Source organism: Myotis brandtii, unplaced genomic scaffold (assembly GCF_000412655.1).
Source record: "Myotis brandtii unplaced genomic scaffold, ASM41265v1 scaffold744, whole genome shotgun sequence".
NCBI classification, from domain to species: Eukaryota; Metazoa; Chordata; class Mammalia; order Chiroptera; family Vespertilionidae; genus Myotis; species Myotis brandtii.
Window position 1 is genome coordinate 1,058,235 of NW_005370965.1, and position 23,885 is coordinate 1,082,119.

The 23,885-nt window shown below is 38.9% G+C and overlaps 1 protein-coding gene across 3 annotated transcripts in view; it reads right to left on the reverse strand.

The window, feature by feature from the left end:
• Positions 1-23,885, reverse strand: part of DIS3L2 (DIS3 like 3'-5' exoribonuclease 2) — a 303,483-nt gene that overhangs the window by 168,641 nt on the left and 110,957 nt on the right. For all 3 annotated transcript variants that reach the window (XM_005882957.2, XM_014530601.1, XM_014530602.1), the window contains one exon: positions 22,647-22,894. In XM_005882957.2, coding sequence (XP_005883019.1) covers positions 22,647-22,894 — 248 coding nt within the window. The remainder of the gene's footprint in view (positions 1-22,646; positions 22,895-23,885) is intronic.

Sequence of the window (23,885 nt, forward strand, 5' to 3'; positions counted from 1 at the left end):
CAGACAACTCGCTCATATGATTGCAAAGACAGACAGAAACTCCCAGATTGGAGAGGGCTCCACTGAGGGCTCCCAGATTGGAGAGGGTGCAGGTTGGACTGAGGGACCCCCCACACCCCCAGGGCACGAATGTCGTGCACCGGGCCTCTAGTTATATCATAAAAGTCATGGTCTCACTAAGCTTTTTATGTGAGAAGTTGGGGGTACTAATCAGAAAGGTGAAATTCAGAGAACCAGATTTACACACACACACACACACACACACACACACACACACACACACACACGTCCTATTACATAGGACGATGGCTGGTTCCAAATGACCTTCCATTCTCATAAGTCATAAGTGGACTATGATAGTATTATATCCATTCTAAGGGTTGTTTCTAAAAAGACAGTAGAGCAGCAACTTCCTCCCTGCAACAGAACTTCAAGCACTATGTCCATGGTCTACTCTGGCTGAGGAAAGGTGGTCTGATGGATAAGTACCTGAAAGAGGCAAGTTTGGAGGACTGATGACCAGGACACCTGGTGAAGACAAGTGGATGAAATGGATCTACTGAAATGAACCCAGAATATGACTATTTGTATTCCATGAGAATGCTCAGCAAAATACTTCCACTGTGGAGGCAGAACAACCTGTTCTAAGAATGTCAACCAACCTCATTCCCTAGCCACTACAGTGCTTTTCAATGGACATAAGTACAAAGTACATGTTAGCAGGAAATTAGCTCCACAGTATGAACTTCCTCTTACTAAAGATGACCTGACTACCACCCCTGCAGGACACCAGTTTGTCAGCACCAGCTACCAACTCTGAGCCTCTGACACAAAAGCACAGCAGAAGGACCCACCAACTATTTGATGGCGGGTTAAGTTCACTGAGCTCTTCTGTGATGGAGAGCTAATTCTGGGTTTAGATTTGCTATCTTCATTTGTTCTACCTACTTGGCTTGTATAAATACCACAATCCATAGATTTACCAAGTATCAGCCATTATGTTTTCACATTCAACATTGTAATCAACAATTTATCCTCATAGAAGTAGCAAAGCCTATTGAAATCACTGATTAGAATGGTGTACTGACAGACTACATTGAGAGACAACACCTTCTCAGGATAAAGTACTATTCTCCAGATAGAACATTGCTCTTAGTACCCTAGAGCCATGTACATGATCTGGGTGGGGAGGAGTTGAATCTTTCAATATCATGCTTAAAACCTAACCATAATAATCACAGCAATACTCACCTCTATAGCTGGAAGGTTTTTAGTATCTCTGGGGACACTATAGTAATTCCTCTGAATTGGAAGCTAAGACTCTAAGAAACCTGACTGATATAAATAAGGCATAAAATATACTGCCCACTTCCTTCCTGGAAAAATACTTGCAATTCAAGTCAGCTGAGAGATGACTCTGAGGTAAGGATTCAAGAATGGCAAGTCATAAGTCACACAAGTTCAGGAGGCACACAGAATTCCAAGAAAGAATAACCCAAAGAGGCCCACCCCAAGGGATATCATAATTAAAATGCCAAAAATTAAAGACAAAGAGAGAATCTTAAAGGCAGCAGAGAAAAGCAACTTGTTACCTACTAAGAAGCTCACATAAAGCTGTCAGTTATTTTCTTCAGAAACACTATAGGCCAGAAGGAAATGGCATGAAGTATTCAAGGTAATGAAAAACAAGGATCTGAAATCAAAACTACTATATCCAGCAAGGCTATCCTTCAAAAATAGATGGTAAAACAAAGAGCTTCCCAGACCAAAAAAAAAAAAAAAAAAAAAAAAAAAAGCTAAAGGAGTTTATCACCACCAAACCAACATTGCAAGAAATGTTAAAGGGACTGCTGTATTAATAAGAAGAAACAGAGATATAGGCATAAAGAATTAAAATGGCAATAAATAAGTACCTATCAATAATCACCTTAACTGTAAATAGATTAAATGCTCCATTCAAAAGACATAGGGTAGCTGAATGGATAATAAAGCATGACCCAAATATATGCTGTCTACAAGAGATCCACCTCAGAACAAAAGACTCACACAAGATGAGAGTGAAGGGATGGAAAAAATTTCCATGCAAATGGAAATTTAAAAAAAAAACTGGGATAGCAATACTCGTATCTGACAAAATAGACTTCAAAATGAAGGCTGTAACAAGAGACAATAAAAATCATTACACATACTAAAGGGGCTGATCCAATAAGAGGATATAAACCTGTTAAAAATATATGCACCCAATGTAAGAACACCTAAATATAAAAAAAACAAACTTCTGGAGGATATTAAGGAAGAGATCGACAGCAATACAGTCATATGGGGTGGGGGGGAGGACTTTAACTCCCTACTGACTTCACTGGATAGATCTTCCAGGTAAAAAAAATCAACAAGAAACAGTGACTCTAAATGATACACAAAATCAGATGGATTTAATTGACATTTATAGAACATTTCACCCCGAAGTTGCAGAATATACATTCTTCTCAAATGCACATGGGTCATTCTCAAAGATAGACCACATATTAGGACACAAAACAAGTCTCTACAAGTTCAAGAACACTGAAACTATATTGATCATCTTCTTAGATCACAATGGAATGAAATTAGAAATCAATTACAGTAAAAACACTCAAACACATGGAGGCTAAAGAGCATGTTATTAAACAACAAATGAGTTACCAATGAGATCAAGAAAAAAAGAAAAGAATTCCTGGAAACTAATGAAAATGAACACACATAACCTAAAATCTCTGGGACACAGCAAAAGCAGAACTGAGAAGGAAGTTAATAGCACTACAGGCCTTCCTCAAAAAACAATAAAATTTTTAAATAAACTATCTAACCCTACAACTTAAAGAATTAGAAAGAGCACAACAAGAAAAGCCCAGAGTAAGTAGAAGGAAGGAAATAATAAAGATTAGAGCAGAAATAAATGACATAGAGACTAAAAGAAAAATATAAAAGATCAATGAAACCAAGAGCTGGTTCTTTGAAAAGATAAACAAGATTGATGAACCTTTAGCCAGACTCATCAAGAAAGAAAGAGGACCCAAATAATTAAAATCAGAAATGAAAGTGGTGAAGTAACAACTGACATCACAAAAATACAAAGGATTGTAAGAAAATACTATGAACAACTATATGCCAACAAGCTGGACAATATGGACAAAATGGACAAATTCCTAGAAAAAAAACACAATCTTCCAAAACTGAATTAGGAAGAACCAGAAAACCTGAATAGGTTGATGAAACTGAAGCAGTAATAATAATAATAATAATAAATACCAGCAAACAAAAGCCCTGGTCCGATGGCTTCACAGGGGAGTTTTACCAAACATTCAAAGAAGAACTAACACCTATACTCCTCAAACTATTCAAAAAAAAATCTAAGAGGAAGGAACACTTCCACACTCTTTTTGGAATTATCCTAATTCCAAAGACAGATAAAGACACAGAGAAAGAGAATTATAGGCCAATATTCCTGATGAACATAGATGCTAAAATCCTCAACAAAATGTTAGCAAATCAGATCCAGCAATACATTAAAAATATCAGAAACCAATACCAAGTGGGATTTATTCCAGGGATGCAAGGCTGGTGCAATATTTGCAAATCAATAAATGTGATACATCACATAAATAAATTGAAAGACAAAAATCACACAATCATATCAATAGACCCAGAAAAAGCATTAGACAAAATCCAACACCCATTTTTGATTAAAAAAAAACACACAACTTTCAGCAATGTGGGAATAGAGCAGTGGTTCTCAACCTTCCTAATGCCGCAACCCTTTAATACAGTTCCTCATGTTGTGGTGACCCCCAACCATAACATTATTTTCATTGCTACTTCATAACTGTAATTTTGCTACTGTTATGAATCATAATGTAAATATCTGATATGCAGGATGTATTTTCATTGTTACAAATTGAACATAATTAAAGCATAGTGATTAATCACAAAAACAATATGTAATTATATATGTGTTTTCCGATGGTCTTAAGCGACCCCTGTGAAAGGGTCGTTTGACCCCCAAAGGGGTCGCGACCCACAGGTTGAGAACCACTGGAATAGAGGGCTCAAACCTCAACATAATAAAGGCTATACATGATAAGCCTACAGCCAACACTATTACTCAATGGGCAAAAACTAAAAGCATTCCCCCTAAGAAAAGGAATAAGACAGGGATATCTGCTTTCATCACTCTTATTCAACATAGTATTGGAAGTCTTAGCCACAGTGATCAGAGAAGAAAATATGAAAGGCATCCAAATTTGAAAGGAGACAGTAAAACTGTCATTATTCACAGATAACATGATATTGTACATATAAAACACTAAAGACTATCTACTAGATCTTCCAGATAAAAAATCAACAAGGAAACAGTGACTCTAAATGATACACTAGATGAGATGGATTTAATTGACATTTACTGGATTTAATAAATGAATTCGACAACGTAGCAGGATACATAATTAACACCCAGAAATTGATGGCATTTTTACACACCAAAAATAAATTCTCAGGAAGAGAAACTAAAAAAAAAAAATCCTATTTTCCTTTGCAACAAAAAAAAATAAGATACTTAGGGATAAGCTAAGGAGGTAAAAGACTTGTACTTGGAAAACTACAGGATGTTGAAAAACGAGATAGAGGAATATATAAACAAGTGGAAGAATATATTACCATGTTCATGGATTGGTAGAATTAACATCATCTAAATGTCCATATTACCCAAATCAATCTATAGATTCAATGCAATTCCATATTAAAATATCAATGGCATATTTCACAGATCTAGAACAAATACTCCAAAAATTTATATGGAACCAAAAAAGACTCTGAACAGCCACAGCAATCTTGAGAAAGAAGAACGAAGTTGGAGGGATTAATACCAAATATCAAGTTATATTACAAAGCGACTGTAATCAAAACAACCTGATACTGTAAACAAGAACAGGCATATAGATCAATGGAACAGAATAGAGATCCCAGAAATCGACCCAAGCCATTATGCTCAATTAGTATTTGACAAAGGAGGCAAGAGCATACAATGGAGTCAAGACAGTCTCTTCAAAAAATGTTGTTGGGGAAATTGGACAGGTACATGCAAAAAAATGAAACTAGACCATCAACTTAGCCCAGCCGTGGGCAAACTACGGCCCGCGGGCTGGATCCGGCCCATTTGAAATGAATAAAACTAAAAAAAAAAAAAGACTGTACCCTTTTATGTAATGATGTTTACTTTGAATTTATATTAGTTCACACAAACACTCCATCCATGCTTTTGTTCCGGCCCTCCGGTCCAGTTTAAGAACCCATTGTGGCCCTCGAGTCAAAAAGTTTGCCCACCCCTGACTTAGACCATACATAAGAATAAACTCAAAAAGGATAAAAGACTTAAATGTAAGTCGTGAAACCATAAAAATCCTAGAAGAAACCTTAGGAAGCAAAATCTCAGACATCTCTCATAGCAATATGTTTGTGGATGCATCTCTAAGGGCAAGGGAAACAAAGGAGAAAATAAACAAATGGGACTACATCAAAATAAAAAGCTTTTGCACAGCAAAAGAAACCATCACAAAATGAAAAGGGAGCCCACTGTATGGGAGAACATATTTGCCAATGATACATCTGGTAAGAGGTTACGTAATTTCCAAATATATAAGAACTCATATACCTTAACAAAGGGAAGATAAACAATCCAATTAAAAAATGGGCAAAGAAAAAAAAAGAGCCAAGGACCTAAATAGACACTTCTCCAAAGTAGACATACAGATGGCCAAGAGACATATGAAAAAATGGTCAAAGTTACTAATCATCAAAGGGATGCAAATTGAAATGAAATGACAATAAAGAATTACTTCACACCTGTCAGAATGGCTACCATCAACAAATCAACAAATGACAAGTGCTGGTGAGGATGTGGAGAAAAGGAACCCCTAGTACACTGCTGGTGCAGCCACTATGGAAAACAGTATGGAGTTTCCTCAAAAAATTAAAAATGAAACTATCATTTGACACAGTGATCCCACTTCTAGGAATATATCCTAAAAAAATCGAAACACCAATCAGAAAGAATATATGCACCGCTATGTTCATAGCAGTGTAATTTACAAAGGCTAAGATCTGAAAACAGCCCAAGTGCCCATCAGTAGATGACTGGATTTAAAAAGTTGTGGTACATTTACACCATGGAATACTATGCAGCTGTAAAAAAGGAGGATCTCTTACCCTTTGAGATAGCATGGAGGGACCTGGAGAGTATTATGCTAAGTGAAATAGGCCATTCAGAGAAAGATAAGTATCACATGATCTCACTCATATGTGGAATCTAAAGAACAAAATAAGTTGATGAACAAAATAGATCCAGAGACATACTAGCACAGAACAGACTCAGGGAATATAGTTCTCACAAACCTTTTCTGAAAAACTACTGGATGAAGAACTATGGCCTACCAAGATATGGAGAAATCTCTCCAAGAAGACTGGTGCCAAGTATCGGATCACTTCTGTGGGGTGGAGAGGTGAACATAAAGGAGAACAAAAGGAAACAGGTGAAAACAGATCTAACATTAATTGTCAGAACAAATCATACCAGTCATTGGACCTTTACTGAAATTAAAAGAAAAAGAAATTGGTCTTTTGTTTAATTTTATTGGCACTTGTGTTCTGGCAAAAATTTTCAGCAGGTTATATTCTGAATCCAAAAAAGCTTGATTTGTTTACTAAAAGTACAACATGGCTTACAAAGACAAAATTATATTTCAGTTATGGCTTCCAAATATGATCAATGACTCCAAGTTTCTATTAGTAGTAATTAGCATTTATTTTTCTAAGTTCCAGAGAACATTTCTCAAGTACGCTATTTAAATAAATTTACTATAGATTTTCATTGGAGATCTATTTGATAGCAGCACAGACTAGGCTGCTTGCAGGAGATAAAAATCCAACAGGTCAGCATGCTGACAAAGCTCATGATTTGGGCCTTAGATGCCCCAGAAAGAATCCTATGCTGTCTACTTATTCATAAATTCTGCTGTCACCCTAAAAATCAAAATATTTAGGGGTCTAAACAAAAGCAGAATCTACTAGGGCATGACTCCCCTGGGGACTGTAATCAATATCATGACTGGCATGTGGTCAAAAAGCACCTATAGCATGTACCAGCTGTATACATGGCCTTAGAGAATCTACTACTAGATCACTGAAGAACACAAAGGCATCCTGATAATACCAAGAAGTTACTGACTACCAGGCCTGGAGCCTGCACAACTTCTGGATTCCCACATATGTGAGATAATAAATTCCCTTACTATTGCAGTCGATTTGGGTCATGGTGCTCTATCACTTGGTGCTACAAGCATCCTAACAAATATAAAATATTTAAAAATATCTTCCATGAGAAGCAAACTTCCCTTTCCCTCCCTTCACTCTACAACAGAAAATGTAAAGCTCTTACTACCAAAAATAGAATCTCAGGACTGTTTACATCATATATCTTGTAGGTATTCACTACACATTGACACAGTATTGCTAGTTCTAGAGCAGTGGTTCCCAAACTTATTTGGCCTACCGCCCCCTTTCCAGAAAAAATATTACTCAGCCCCTGGAAATTAATTTTTTTAAAATTTTAATAGCAGTTACTCATCGCCCCCAAATGCACCTGTGGCCATCACCGCCCCCCTGGATCGCTGCAGCGCCCACCGGGGGGCGGTAGCGCCCACTTTGGGAATCACTGTTCTAGAGCATAAAAACACTATAAAAGTTCCTTCCTTAAGCAATATATTACTATCTTAAAGACACTTCCTTTAAGATTTCTGTTGAACTCAACCCACAAAACATAAATCAAGTTCATTTCACCTCATGGGATATAGGAGGAAGGAGATCTGAGCCCAAATGCAGATCTCTCTCCTCAGTACTATCACTCTCTTCTGGTTATGTCTCCTTTCTCACACATGCCACTTTCTAGTCATAGTGCTTTTAAGTACATCTCTTCTTTACTAATAGATGAGGAGGATCATCCTAAAGAGAATAAACATTTATTTCTGTATCCTACAATGAAACTTGTTCATCACATGATGGGTGAGTAAATCCTATCTAATAAAAGAGTAATATGCAAATTGACCATCACTCCAACACACAAGATGGCCACGCCCATGAGAACACAAGATGGCCTGCAGGGGAGGGCAGTTGCGGGGGACTAGGCCTGCAGGGGATGGCAGTTGGGGGGAACCAGGCCTGCAGGGGAGAGCAGTTAGGGGCAACCAGGCGGGCAGGGAAGGGCAGTTAGGGGCATCCAGGCCTGCAGGGGAGGGCAGTTGAGGGCAACCAGGCTTGCAGTGGAGGACAGTTAGGGGCGACCAGGCTGGCAGGGAAGGGCAGTTAGGGGCGACCAGGCTGGCAAGGGAGGGCAGTTAGGGGTGACCGGGCCAGCAGGGGAAGGCAGTTGGGGGCGACCAGGCTGGCAGGCAGAGTGGTTAGGGGCAATCAGTCAGGCAGGCAGGTGAGTGGTTAGGAGCTAGCAGTACCAGATTGCAAGAGGGATGTCCGACTGCCGGTTTAGGCCCAATTCCTGTGGGATCAGGCCTAAACAGGCAGTCAGACATCCCTCAAGGAGTCCCAGATTGGAGAGGGTGCAGGCTGGGCTGAGGGACACACACACACACCCCTCCCACCAGGCCTCTAGTTAATGAATAAACATACTAATGCTTTTGAGCCTGGAAAAAGGCATCCTAGTCCTCCTTGAAACTCTAAAGGAAAACTGAAGATAATAAAACAAACAAAACACAAAGATATGTACTAAGGTAAACTTTTGAGCCCTTTAATAACCAGCTGCCATATTATCAAAATTATTAAATTAATATATCAAAAATATCAAATAAGGAAAAAATGCCTGCTACTATTGCTTTAATTCAAAATTATTGAACTTTTATCATTTATTGGTGTAGAAAATTCCAATTTTGAATTGCCAGTTCAGTAAGATGAGAGAAAAAAAGTTATAGAGATTAGAATGAAGAAACAAATCTGTCATTACATGCTGATGATGTGATTATCTACATAGAAAATACAAAGCAAATTATGGTATATCCAAAGTATTAAAATTAATAAGGGGATATAGCAAGATGGCTGGATTAATATACAAAAATTAATTATAATTCTATACACAAACACTAAAAAATTAGAAAATGCAACTTAAAATCCTATTCTTCAGAAGTTAACATTAATAACATGAAAAGACAACTCATAAACTGGGGAGAAGATATCTTCCATATAGTGACTGTTAAAAGGACTACTTTCTAGAATATTTTTTAACTCCAAAAAATCAAACAACAAACAGCTCAATTAAAAATGAATGCTAAAATTAGTTGGTGAAAGTTTAACCAAAAACAAAATAATTGCATAGTCTCAAAAAAAAATCTTCCCCAAAATATAGTATAGTAATTACAAGGAAAAAACAAGAAGTCAGAAATCCTAGCAGATACTAGCTTAGCCAAGTGATCAACATAATGTATCCCCTGATACGATGCACATCACTTCTGTAGTATCCTTCCCAATAATGGGTAATCTTATATAATAAAAGGCTAATATGCAAATTGACTGAACGACAGAATGACCGGTCGCTATGTGCGCATTGACCACCAGGGGGCAGATGCTCAATGCACGAGCTACCCCCTGGTGGTCAGTGCACTCCCATGGGCTCACAGATAGCAAGTACAGTGGCGGTGGTGGGAGCCTCTCGCACCTCCATGGCAGCGCTAAGGATGTCCGACTGATGGCTTAGGCCCGTTCCCCACAGGGAGCGGGCCTAAGCCGTCAGTCGGAAATCCCCTGAGGGCTCCCGACTGCGAGAGGGCACAGCCCGGGCTGAGGAAACCCCCCCTCTCCCCAAGTGCATGAATTTTGTGCACCGGGCCTCTAGTCTCAATATAATCATGAGAACTCATTAGACAAACCCAGATACAAAATCATATGTAAATAAGGCATTATATGAACCCAAAGAGACCCACACCAAGACACATCATAACACCCACTCTTCAGAAGTATCAAGGTCAGGAAAGACAAGGCTGAGGAATAGTCACAACTGAAGAAACTACAGCAATACAACAAGTAACAGCACTATAGGATCCTGGACCAGATTCTCAAACAGAAAAAAGATAGTAGTGAAAAAGCTGGTAAGATCTGAATAAATTTTATACTTTATTTAATAGTATTGTACCAAGGTTAATTTCTTAGTTTTGGTAAGTATTCGATGGTAATGTAAGATGTTAACATTTTTGCAACTTCTGTAAATCTAAATTATCTAAACAAAAAAATTAACTGTGAAAAATAAAGACACAAAGACATTTTCTAGAAGAGAAGCATAATGACCATGTAGGAAAAGATGCTCAATTTAATTAGTAATTAGGAAAATGTAAATTAAAATCACAATGAGATACCATTTTATACCCACTTGACTGGCAAAAATTGAAGAGTCTAACAATATCAAGTGTTGATAAAAATGTGAAGCAATGGAAACTTATACACTGCTAGCAGGACTAAAAGTAGGTGCAGCCACTTTGGAAAATGGATTGGCTATAAAATTGTAAAGTTAAAACATGCATATATGTGTAATGCAATAATTATACTCTTAGCTTCTAGAGAAACTTGAGTTCATAAGAACTGGAATATTTATAAAAACATTGTTTATAGTAGCAAAACCATGGTTCAACCCAAATATCCACTGTGAGATAAATAATGTTATATGTCAAAAAATTAAAATATTATGAATTAAGATGAATGATATATATGTAAATATATCTTAGAAACATAATGTTAAATAAAAAAGCAAGTCATAGAAGAATATATGTAGCATGGTATTTTTATTATTTTATTGATTTCTTTTTAGGGAGAGAGAGAGAGAGAGAAACATTGATTTGTTGTTCCACTTATTTATGCATTCATTGGTTGCTTCTTGTATGTGCCCTGACCAGAAATTAAACCCACAACCTTGGTGTATCAGGATGACACTCTTACCAACTATTCTATCTGATCAGGGATAGCATGGTATTTTTTATAAGGTTCAAAAACAAGCAAAACTAACATTTTTAGGAATATTAAACATGGGTAAATTAAAAAGAAAAGCATATTTCAATTAGCATGTTTGAGATAATGGTTACTACTCAAAAAAAATTAGGGATTATGACAGAAAGGAACACACAGGGATCTTCAACAGTATTGTGATATACTTTTTAATCTGGGTGGTGAGTTAATGGGTTGGTTTTAATATCAGAATTCAAAAATTACATAAGTATTACATATATTATTTTATCTGTGAAATGTATTTTGCAATATTAATAAATCTTTTTAAAACAATATTTTAGATAAATATATACCAAATTTTTAAGAATGATTATTTCACAGAGGTGAAATTATGGAGTTTTTCACTTACTATAGCATATATTTGAAATAATTTTAATAATAAATATAGTATAATATATATGTACTTGAAAAAATTAAAAAATTTTCCTAATTTTGATATTGTAATAATAAATAGCTGTGAGTAATTTATAATGATCATCACCTCAAATTTTTTCACTCACCAGAACTCCTCCAAAAATACTGTTCCCATTCATAATCAATGACATTACAATTGTGTCCTACTGTAAATTAATTGGGACAGTGCTGAAACAATATTCCCAACTTCCTATAGCTAGGTGGTATGTGTGTAAAAAATCCATATAAATAAGCATTAGGTCCACTGTTCTGGGCAATGTGCAAGTACAAAACTTCTTGAGAGAAGGGACCAGCTATAGATGTAAAAAATTAAGACAAGAAATCCTTCAAATTGGTCTCTTTGCCTTAAAGGAAATAGAAGCACTTAAAAGTAAACATTGGTGTTCTAAGTCATTTATCCTCCTTTCTCTATCACATATTCCTAGAAAGTTTCAGCCTTAAAACGAGGCTATACCTAGTCATACATCCTTGTAGTGATTATTCCTATCATTAACACTCTTAAATAAATGTTCTCATGAATATTAGTCCATGTTGAAAACTCCATGCAAACAGATACAATGAGAACCTGCAAGTGGAGAGCAATCGAACATCAGCACATAGAGGGCCCGGAACATCAGTAGCAACACACAGTGAAAACAAAGTGTGGCAAATACACAATGTCTTTGGCTGCACATATTTACATACTATTTCCTATCATCAGGAGGAAAGAACACGCTATTTTCCCTTTTTTTGGCTCAGTACTATGACAGAGCAGAAGGCAGCAAGTAAGGAAGGGTGTGTGCAGATCAATGAAAACAGATTGCAAAATGTGGGAAAGAAGCAAGGCTCAACAATTCTGAATGATTTTAGAAAAGGCCCTAAAATTTGAGAGTGAAGAGCTTGATGTTGATGTGAAGGGAGGCCAAAAGCATTTAGGGTGTAAGGGAAGGCTAATGGTAGTAAAGTTTCCTTATACTTTATACTAATACTTTCAAGAGGATGCACTAGAAATTGTGGGTGAAGCTGACAATCACAAAAGATGTGTTAACAATTGTACACAGTGTGAAGAAACAATCTGTTCATCAAAGCCCATTCTCTTCCACTCCTTTTACATTTGCTCTGCTTTGATCGGGAAGCTCTCTCTCATTGTTGAAGGAGCTGTCTCCAAATCTGATCCTTATAGGCCACCAGGTGGAGCCCAAAAGTCACAAAAGAGAGCCCCCTCCTCAGCCTGATTTGCTTTTTGCCCACCAGCCAGCTATAGCCATATCCCCTGGAAAGAACTTACAAAGTCTAAGTTTGGTAATGTAAGTTCATAGGATTACATAACTCAGCCTCTTCCTCAGATAAGAAAAGCATACTCTTAAAAAGGTGAAACAGTCCTTTTGCTCAAGAAGACTGGATGGCGCCACTTTTCAATTTGCTAATCTTGTCAGCTATGCCTCGATGAAACAAACTAATTTTTCCTGTTTGTTTTTTTCAGCAACCTAGTTACACTTTCATTTTCCTACTAAATAAAATTTAATGACCAGCTCCCCAACCCTTATAAGAAATTCAGTCTATCAAAACTGGATGGAAGAGTAAAAGTATTTGATTTCATTAGTCAACAAATGTTTCTGATTGTCTAATAACTGACACCTTATGGGCATAAAACTGGGAGATGAAGAAAATACCAGAACAGATCTCCTTCCCTCCCCCAACCAGGTCCTTCTCCACCACTTCCTCCTCGATCAGAACTTCCCTTCCTCTTCTTTCACCTTGTCCAGTCACTCTGCAACGGAAACTACTGTCCTTCACTCTCATTAAAATGAGCAGTACTGTGACCCATTCTCTATTTCTCATTTTTCAACAGGCTCCCATTAAGCCTTAAACAATCCCATGTTCAACCAAAACTTTCTCAACCCTACTATACCTACACTAACCTATTCATTTTCCCTCCTCTCCATCCTTTAAAGCTACCAAAGTTTGCTAGAGAAAAAATTATAAATATGTCAATTTGCTCTAGGTCAATTCGTGTGATACATCTTTAGTTAGTCTACAATGTTGCCAAGAAACACTAGTATGTTCCCCACAGTAGCTGCTGTAAAATTTTTCCATTTTCTTCAAGATTTATCCTTAAATATTTAAGAAAAAGAAATTATGACAAATCTGGGAGAAAGAGACCATAATGATATTTCCTTGCTTATAACATCCTGGGAAGGAAATATGGGACTGTAAACTCTAGACTTTAGGAAAAGAGATATCACAAAGGTCTGAGAAAATACGGGCATGAATTCTACTGCAAGAGTTTCTAAAGCAGCGGTTCTCAACCTGTGGGTCGTGACCATCGGAAAACACATATAGCATATGACATATTTACATTACGATTCATAACAGTAGCAAAATTACAGTTATGAAGGAGCAACGAAAGTAATTTTATGGTTGGGGGTCACCACAACATGAGGAACTGTATTAAAGGAAGGCTGAGAACCACTGTAAGGGAAAGATGATTTAAGAGGGTTAGGAAGCTCTAAGAACTGTAAATTTGATTATGTAATTACAAATTATCTCAATGAGGAAGTCAATGTGGTTTTTTAAATATTCTGGACTATGCAGCAGTAAATATGAAAAGTACTAAATATGTTGTGCCAGCAAGGGTTCGCTAAGAATGACTATCATTTTTATAGGTAATCTTTAAGAATGATTAGGTTTTTGGTTTGTTTGTTTTTTAAAAAATATATTTTATTGATTTTTCACAGGGAGGAAGGGAGAGGGATAGAGAGCTAGAAACATCTATGAGAGAGAAACATCGATCAGCTGCCTCCTGCACACCCCCCACTGGGGATATGCCTGCAACCAAGGTACATGCCCTTGGCCAGAATCAAACCTGGGACCCTTCAGTCTGCAGGCCGATGCTCTATCCACTGAGCCAAACCAGTTAGGGCAAGAATGATTAGGTTTTTTATATTACAGGACTAAGATTCATGAAAATCTGGTAGATGCCATGTATAGAGGTAAACAAGGCTCAACTGAGATCTCTCATGACAATTATAAGAACAAGATGAAAAATAACTTTTCTAACAAATAGAGGTTTCCAGTACTGTAATAACCTTGGGACTGCCCTCAATTAGAAACAACAATGGGCCAGTGGGGATGCCAGAGAAGCAATGCTTACACCAACGGGGGCACCAAGATTGATGGCCTCCTTAAGGCCCCTTCTAAAGCTACTGAAATTATATATTCAATTAATGTGTATGTTTTATTTAAACTTCTTATTAAAGATAGTAAATTAGAAGGAACCAAGATGGCAGCATAGGTAAATGCTGGTTCTCACATCTTCCCACAACCACATCAAAATTATAATTAAAATACAGAACAGCCATCATTCAGAACCGCCTGAAATCTGGCTGAATGGAAGTCCAACTAGAAAATTAAAGAAGAAAGCACAATGAGACTGGTAGGAGGGACAGAGGCGCTGAACGGGCTGATCCAATACCCACATGGGGCGTGTTTTTAATCAGGAGGGATATCTTGGCTGAGGAGGCGTCCCATGAAGAGCAAGGGGTCCCAGTCGCACACCAGGCCCCAGCCCAGGGTTCCAGACCGGGAAGAGAAGTCCCCATAACTTTGGGCTGTAAAAACCAGCTCAGACTGTAGCTGAGTGACACAGAGGCTGATGGAGTCCCAGACAGTTCCTCTCAAAGAGCCAGCACACAGACTTACCCAGACTCACTCCCTCTGAGCTCCAGCACTGGGGCAGCAACTTGAAGGGATCCAGAGACATACCGGAGGAACTAAATTGTCTGGCATCAGGGCAAGAACTAGGGGGCAGCTTTCTCCCAGACAAAAGAGCTGGGACATCCCACCTCCACCCCCCTCCACACACACACACACACACACACACACACACTCACACACAAAGCTGACTAACAGTCACTATATCTGAGTCTCCATCAACCTGGCCCACTCTGTTTGCCCTGCCCTGGTGATTCCCTGAGATCCCAATCCACCCAATTTGCAGCCCCACCTAAGCTATCTGCAGTGTCTTTATCATATGAATGGCTGTTTGGCTCAGGCTTCAGACTTTCCTAAAATCTCTCAAACAAGTAGCAGCTGGATTCAGTGTGCCCCATACCTCTCAATAAGTGGCCCCAAGCCCTAGCCAGTTTGGCTCAGTGGATAGATCATTGGCCTGCAGACTGAAGGGTCCCAGGTTCAATTCCAGTCAAGGGCACATGCTGGGATTGCGGGCTTGATCCCCAGTATAGGGCATGCAGGAGGCAGCTGATCAATGTGTCTCTCTCATCATTGATGTTTCTATCTCTCTCTCCTCTCCCTTCCTCTCTGTAATAAGTAAATATATATATATATACACATTTTTTTTAATAAGTGGCCCCAGGCCCAGCACTAGCAGTAGCTTGCCAAAATTCACAGCTTGGCCTCTCCTGGGCACCTCCTAGCCCAACACAAGTAGCACCATCTTTCAGATCACTCTGTAGCTCATGACAGGTGGCCCCAGGCAGGGCACAGACAAAGGCTGACTTTGCACCTCCCGCGAGGCCCCAGAGTCAGAACACCCAGTTGACAGCTTCAGACCACGCCAGAAGCTTCAGACCATGCAAGATTACAACTCTATCACATCCATGAGCGACACATTCAAGGGGTGGACTCAGTGAACACAAAAACCACACTGAAGCAAGTCCTACTCCATAGGAGTATCTTCTGCACAACAGCTTTTTTGCTATAGTCACAGCTGGTTCTCACAGCCAATTATCCTGGGAATTATCCTGGGGGTCAGCAGCAATCAAGGCTCAACTACAACAGGACAGTGCATACAGATCACACAGGGGTTTACCTATAGTGCCCAGCTCAGGTAACTAGTGAGGCTGAGCCACTGGGCCCTACAGGACACCTCCTGAAATCTGGCTGAATGGAAGTCCAACTAGAAAATTAAAGAAGAAAGAAAGCACAATGAGACTGGTAGGAGGGACAGAGGCGCTGAACGGGCTGATCCAATACCCACATGGGGCGTGTTTTTAATCAGGAGGGATATCTTGGCTGAGGAGGCGTCCCATGAAGAGCAAGGGGTCCCAGTCGCACACCAGGCCCCAGCCCAGGGTTCCAGAGCCGGAACCAATTCCAGGAGACATAGCAGCTCTACCTAATACATAGAAGCAAACGCAGGGATGCAGCCAAAATGCAGAGACAAAGAAACATGTCACAAATGAAAGACCAGAAGAAATATCCAGAAAAAGAACTAAATGAAATGGATGCAAGAAAACTAGATAGAGTTCAAAACAATGGTTATAAGGATGCTCAAAGAACTTAGTGAGAATGTCAAGAAAAGTATTGAGAACATCAAAGACATAAAAAAGGACCAGTCAGAAATGAAGGATACACTAAGTGAAATGGAAAATAATTTACAGGGAATCAATAGTAAAGTAGAGGATGCTGAGAATAAAATCACCAATTTCGAATATGAGGAAGCAAATAACAACCAATCAGAAGAGTAAAAAGAAAAAAGAATCCAAAAAGATGAAGATAGTGTAAGGAGCCTCTGGGAGAACTTCAAGCATACCAATATTTGCATCATGGGGATGCCAGAGGAGAAGAGAGGGAGCAACAAATTGAAAACCTACTTGAAGAAATAATGACAGAAAGCTTTTCCTCCCTGAAAGAAATAGATATACACATCCAGGAAGTGTAGAGAGTCCCAAACAAGATGAACCCAAAGAGGCCCACACCAATACACATCATAATTAAAATGGTAAAGGTTAAAGATAAAGAGAATCCCAAAAGCAACAAGAGAAAAGCAGTTAGTTACCTACAAGGGAGCGCCATACAACTGTCAGCTGATTTCTCAACAAAAACTTTGCAGGCCAGAAGGGAGTGGCAAGAAATATTTAAAGTGATGAAAAGCAAGGACCTACAACCAAGATTATTCTACCCAGCAAAGCTATAATTTAGAATTGAAGGTCAGATAAAGAACTTCACAGACAAGAAAAAGCTAAAGAAGTTCATTACCACCAAACCAGTATTATATGAAACTAGAGGCCCGGTGCATGAAATTCGTGCACGAGAAGGGTCCCTAGGTCTGGCCAGCAATCAGGGCCAATCGGGGCCTTCCTTCCGGCTGCTGGCTGGGGCCTCCTTTCCCTGGCTGCTAGCTGCCGGCTGGGGCCTTGCTTCATTCCACACTGCCCTCTGGTGGTCAGCGCATGTCATAGTGAGCAATCGAACTCCCAGTCTCTGGGTCGAACTCCCGAGAGGACACTTTGCATATTAGCCTTTTATATATATCAATGTTGAATAGTCTTCTTTAAGAAGAAGAAAAAAATGATAAAAATGTGAATAAAGTGGCAATAAATATAATTCTATCAACAATTGAATCTAAAGTCAAAATAAACAAACAAGGAATCTAATGAACAAAATAAACTGATGAATAAAATAGAACTAGAGGCATGGAAGCATGGAACAGACTAACAAATCTCAGAGGGAAGGGAAGAGAGGGGGCGGGAAGAGATTAACCAAAGAACTTATATGCATATATGCAAAACCCATGGACACAAATTATAGGGTGGTGGAGGCCTAAGGCAGGGCAGCATCCAGGTGGAGGAGTGCAATAGGGGCAAGAAAAGAGGAGGACATATGTAATACTCTCAACAATAAAGGTTTATTTAAAAAACAAACACTCTAAGTTAGGAGTTCTCCACCTACGTTTATATACTGACTGTATGTTGTTAACAAGTGTTGATTTTTAAATCATATAACCTTAGTTCTCATCATTTTCTGTTCCAAACACCCTCTCCTATGTATTCTAGCATGATTTATGGTACAACATTTTCCTAATCAATGTCAGGGGTCATCAAATCATTTTCATCTACCCATCTGATCAGCCAGAAAATGTTCACTCAGTATCCTGTCCTAAAGGAGCTCATGGCCAGGTAAATAACTTGCATAAGCAATTACAATACAAACAGATGAGAGATACAATAAAGGTATTATTAGAAACTATTAGAGCACCCAAGAGGGAGGACTTAGAGTCAGGAAACATTTTTCGACTAGACAACTGATAAAAGTTTAAAAATTGAGTATTTCACTAAATAAACTCTGAGGAGAGGAGAAAGCCACTGTTGGGAATGGGAGTGCAGTGTGCAAAAGTTTGGAGCTATGAACAAACACAGTCAGGTTGGGAAACGAAACAGCAAGCAATGAGGCATAAGTGAAGGGAATGGTGGGAGCTGAGGTTGCTCTCAGAGAACCGTGGTTACATGCCATCATCACCTACCCAATCACACAAGTTGGAAGTCTGAAAGTTCATCCAAGATTCTGTCCTTTTCCTTCATGCCCCATTTGCAATCGGTCATCATGCCTGGGAGAACTGACCTTCTTCATTTCCCCTGAATCTTTTCTTTCTCTTGTTTCCTTCATTGCAACTCCTCTCCTGCAGGTTCTCCCCTCTCATCTTACTGCAAAAGCCTATTATGACTGCTTGCTTCCAGTCATGTCCCTTCCCATCCACTCTAGGCTCTCAGTGACTGATCTTTTAGCAAGGAGGCTTCCATTTTCCAGGAAACAATCCTGGATTTCTCCCTTCATCCACCTCCTCTAAACTTCCAGAAAATTATTTTGTTCCTATGGAAGAACTTAGAACATTCTCTTTCATACTATAATTAGAGCTCAAAAGACATAAGCATTCAATCTATCTGCTGTATCCACACTCCTGCATGGAAAGCCATGCTAACTGGGCAGTAGGTCATGGGACCTTGGACTCCTACCTCTAGTTAAAACTACTGACCAGGGCAAATAATTGTCTCAAGCTAGATCAATAAAATTTTCTACCGCAGAAATTCTGTATTGTGATCTAGACTTTGGTATGTGACCTGCAGAGGCCCAGCAGTACCATTTTAGGGCCATGCGTGGTACTGAGTAGGTAGGTGGAAACTGTTAAGAAAGAAGCAGAATAATACTGCTTGTGTGTAGAAAGGGATAGAGAAATGATACCACGTGGTGGCTGGACTGGTCAGGGTGGTTGAGAGAGAAGCTGTGATTCCTTTGCCACCTTGTTAGTTCTGAGTTCCTCATGAGACCTGCCTATACTTCTGGCCCTGGATTTGAGGAGGACCACCAGTTTCTTATAATAATCACCATTTTTATTTAAACCAGTTCAATTAGGATTCTATTTCTTGGAATCAAATTAATCCTGTGACATTTATGTACAAGTCCTTCCACATTAGGCTATAACCGTGGTCGGCAAACTGCGGCTCGCGAGCCACATGCGGCTCTTTGGCCCCTTGAGTGTGGCTCTTCCACAAAATACCACGTACGCCCGCACGTACAGTACGATTGAAACCTCATGGCCCATGGCCCAAGTCGGTTTTCAGCCTGGGCAAGTCTATTTTGAAGAAGTACTGTTGATACTTGGCTCTGTTGACTAATGAGTTTGCCGACCACTGGGCTATAATTTCTTTGAATAAAGAAACCATAGCTTTCTACCTTTCTATTTCTCATACAATATAGCACAGTGACTTACACAGAGCTGATCAACACTTGCCCATGAACTGAATTTAACTACAGAAGAAGTAAATGACTTTGGACTTGAATAATTAGTAGCAATTAGACAGGCAGAAGTTGTTTGATATTTCTAAGGGTAGAAAGTAGGGGCAGGGAGAAAATTCAAAAGAAAGCCTCTTTGGCTAACCTCAGTTTTTAGGCACAGTTTTTGCAGAAGCTAACCACACACATTTACACCCATAGCAAGTACTACATTCACACTCCTGATAGAAACCTGGCCAGGATGATAGAGAAAACCTAGGCCAGTTATGGCGAACTTTTTGAGCTCGGCGTGTCAGCATTTTGAAAAACCCTAACTTAACTCTGGTGCCGTGTCACATATAGAATTTTTTTGATATTTGCAACCATAGTAAAACAAAGACTTATATTTTTGATATTTATTTTATATATTTAAATGCCATTTAACAAAGAAAAATCAACCAAAAAAATGAGTTCACATGTCACCTCTGACACGCGTGTCATAGGTTCGCCATCACTGACCTAGGCAGTCCTAGCACAGCATGTTCTGATTAGGAAACAGTGACCTCAGCTCCTAAAGATCAGTAACTGATAGCCAGAACCAATGGTAAGGCGACCACCAACAAGCTCAGCAGCTGCAGCCCACACCCCTTAGAAGACAGACGTCATCTGAGAACTGCATCATGAAAACCTGCCATATTTTATTTCAGATACATTTTCTCTTTTTCACAAAGATTTTAAAAGGCATATTTCCATAAAAGATCATTCTTAATGTCTTCATAGTAAGAAAATAGAGGAAAAGTTAGCAGAGTTTTCCATCTAAGTATGAGAATCTTCCTTTTTTTTATTTTGAAAAGAATATAATTAACATATGGTTATTATTTTTAAATATTCTTTCTTAATATTCAGCAAATGTCCTTGCTGCTTTAAAGGGCTGATTCCTTTTTCAATTATTAGTGTACTTTACCCACAAGAAAAAGAAATCTTGATGAAATAATGGCTCAACTGTAAAAAAAAAAAAAAAAGGAACCTGCAAGGCCATTCGAGCAATAAGAGAAACTCACACCCGAAGATTTCCTGACTACACCCTTACAACTTGAAAACTAAGGAAGAAGTCCAATCAAGTATACAGGATGGGATGTGACAGAAAGGCAGATAAAAGACAAGGCTGGATTTCCTGCTGTGATGTGAAAGGCTTCCCTTTTCACTGCCAAGCAGAGTGTGGCAGCCACAATCAACAGAAGCCAGGTGGCACAGCTACTATCGGGCCTTTCGAGTTAATGGTGAGAAACTGGCAAGCCTCTGAGAAGGACTATTTAGAGCTCAAGGGATTGACGTCACTTTTGGATAATGATTTAGGCTTAAAAAAATGATGACATTGCAATCACACTACTTGAGAGTAAAAAAGAAAGTACAACTGTTCCTGAGTGGTTCTGAGATCATATAAATCATGATGATCTTCATATCACTGAAAGAGTGGCATAGAATAGTGCTTCTTAAATTGCATTGGTATGACATACAGATTTGATCTGACTTACTTCACTGGGCATAAGAGGTTAAGTATAGAATAAACTTGATCAAAGCAGCACAGTATGGCCATCCATTCAGTGTTGGCACTCATAACCATAGAACATTCCTAGGAGGCTCCATCCTGTACAAGTTAGATGATCAACAAGCAAATCACCAAAATGTACAAAAAGTGTCAGAACAAACTCTGTTCTAACTTGTATGCTTTTATTTTCATTTCCTGTGAAGCATAAACCAGACATCATCTATAATAATAAAAGCATAATATGCTAATTAGACCAGACAGCCGAACGACCTTCCAGACGAAGCCAGAGCTGCAGGGCTGAGGCAAGCCGCCATGGCTGCAAGGGCTGAGCCCCTTGCATGAATTTCATGCATTGGGCCTCTAGTCAATAATAAAGAGCTAAAGATTTAGCTAAAACTTAAGACTGCTTTTCTTTCAAACTGAATACCAATTATAAGAAGACAGGCACAGCATTTGATCAAACAGCTGGGTTCAGCAGTTTCTTCAGATCAAAATAAAGTGGCTATCCATGATGCCCTGCAACCACATAATCTATATTTAAGTTAGATTGGTTTCTGATAGCTTCCATTTAAAAATGGTACCATTTTCCTGCTTACAGTAAGGTAATTTTGTTTTTAATGCCATAAGTGAAAAATATGAAGATTAGTGTCAAAAAAGCACATCATTCAAACATCCCTTCATATTCAGATTTAAAACATGGGAGACCGGGATCCCTTGAATATGCCTTGACTTGCATATATTAACACTAGTGTCTGAAAGGATGGGTCTGATTGTTTGATGTGATGAATTCTTTGCAGTTCACAAATACAAACAGGATACATGACAGGAAATATGTATGTATAGGTTCAGAATGTGCTTATATTTTATGTCAAAAAAACAAAAACAAACTGAAAAGGTGACTGCCTCGCAATTCAAGGAACCTATAGGTGAACACTTGAGGTGGTAGCTAAGGTCAATTTCTTAAGAACCAGGACCAAAATATGTAAAGTACCCATGTTTTAATAAGAAATAATAATTAAAATATAACAAAAAAGTTTACCTAAAGGCCCCCTAAACCAAGTTCTGTGTGGGATCTGTGGTTTTTTTGCCAGAGCTCACCTACCCCAAGGCAAAATTGCTGTCCTCCTTCCAGTCCACAATGCGGCAAATGAACAGTGTATTGGCATAATCTTTAGGCCGGGTCACAAAGTCTTGGGGACAGTCCTTGAGAGGCACGTATATTCTGGGCACTCGGTGGTCTGAGGGAGAAAACAGGGCATATTTCCTGAACAGTTCACTGTTCTTATCAGCCAGGAGTTTGAGGAAGCCAGTTGCTGCTCGGGAATGCTTTTTCTCCACGATGTAAACCACCTGCAAACACCAAAGACATACTCAATGCTGCTTAGCTCCAGGACTGAGGAACAGTTGGGAGAGGTCAGCAGGAAATTATTTGGTCAACCAGCTGGGTCCAGCAGTTTTTCCAGGTCTATATGAAGTGTCTCTCAGGGAAGCTGTGTGACTAAGTAGTTGCTATTTCTGTTGGTGGGGGACTGTGAAGTCTCCTGCTGCTATGTTGTTCCCCTAGACTGGAGCCCCTAACTAGTTGCCTTCCTCTTTTCCCCTTTCAGAATTCTTCCTATGTTGTCTCTTGTTATATTCCAGGGTTTATAGTTGTACTTAGTAGAGAAGAGCAAGGAGAAATGAATCTATGGCATCTTGTCTGAACCAGAAGTCCTTGCTTCTAGTTTTAATATTTGACAGCATGAGAAGTGTATAAAGCAGCTGGACATTACTTATGATTCATACATTAGTTGTCATAGAAATGACTTGACCACAGCATAGGTTTCCCATACAAGTGTTGTTTGGGCTTGTAATTTTAGTTTGAATTTATTAAGAAACTATCCTTCCATCTCCCCACCCCCCATCAAAAAAAAAACAAAACAAAACAAAAACCAGCCAGAGAGAGAGTACCATTGGAGGGCAGTAGCAAATTACAGAACACAAGTTCCATCACCAGCTGCCACTATTCAGCTCTGACTAAAGTCATTTCAGAATGTGGCCCAGTGTTGCCGATGTTTTGTTTTGTCAGGAGAAGCCAGAAGTCTAATTTTTTTTTATGTGACCACTCCAATTTTCTTTTTTTAATGTAAGCTACCAAGTAAAAATCTTTAAATACTGCTCAGGTCAAACAAAACACAAGTTTGTGAGCCAGACCTAGCCCACAGGATTTCCATTCATTATAATCTTCCACACCTCGCATACTGCCTGTCACATGGTTAGATTTGAAAATGCTTATTAAAATAAAGATCTAGATAACTGGATGGGGAATTGTGGGTAACATGTATGCGATATGATTTAGAAA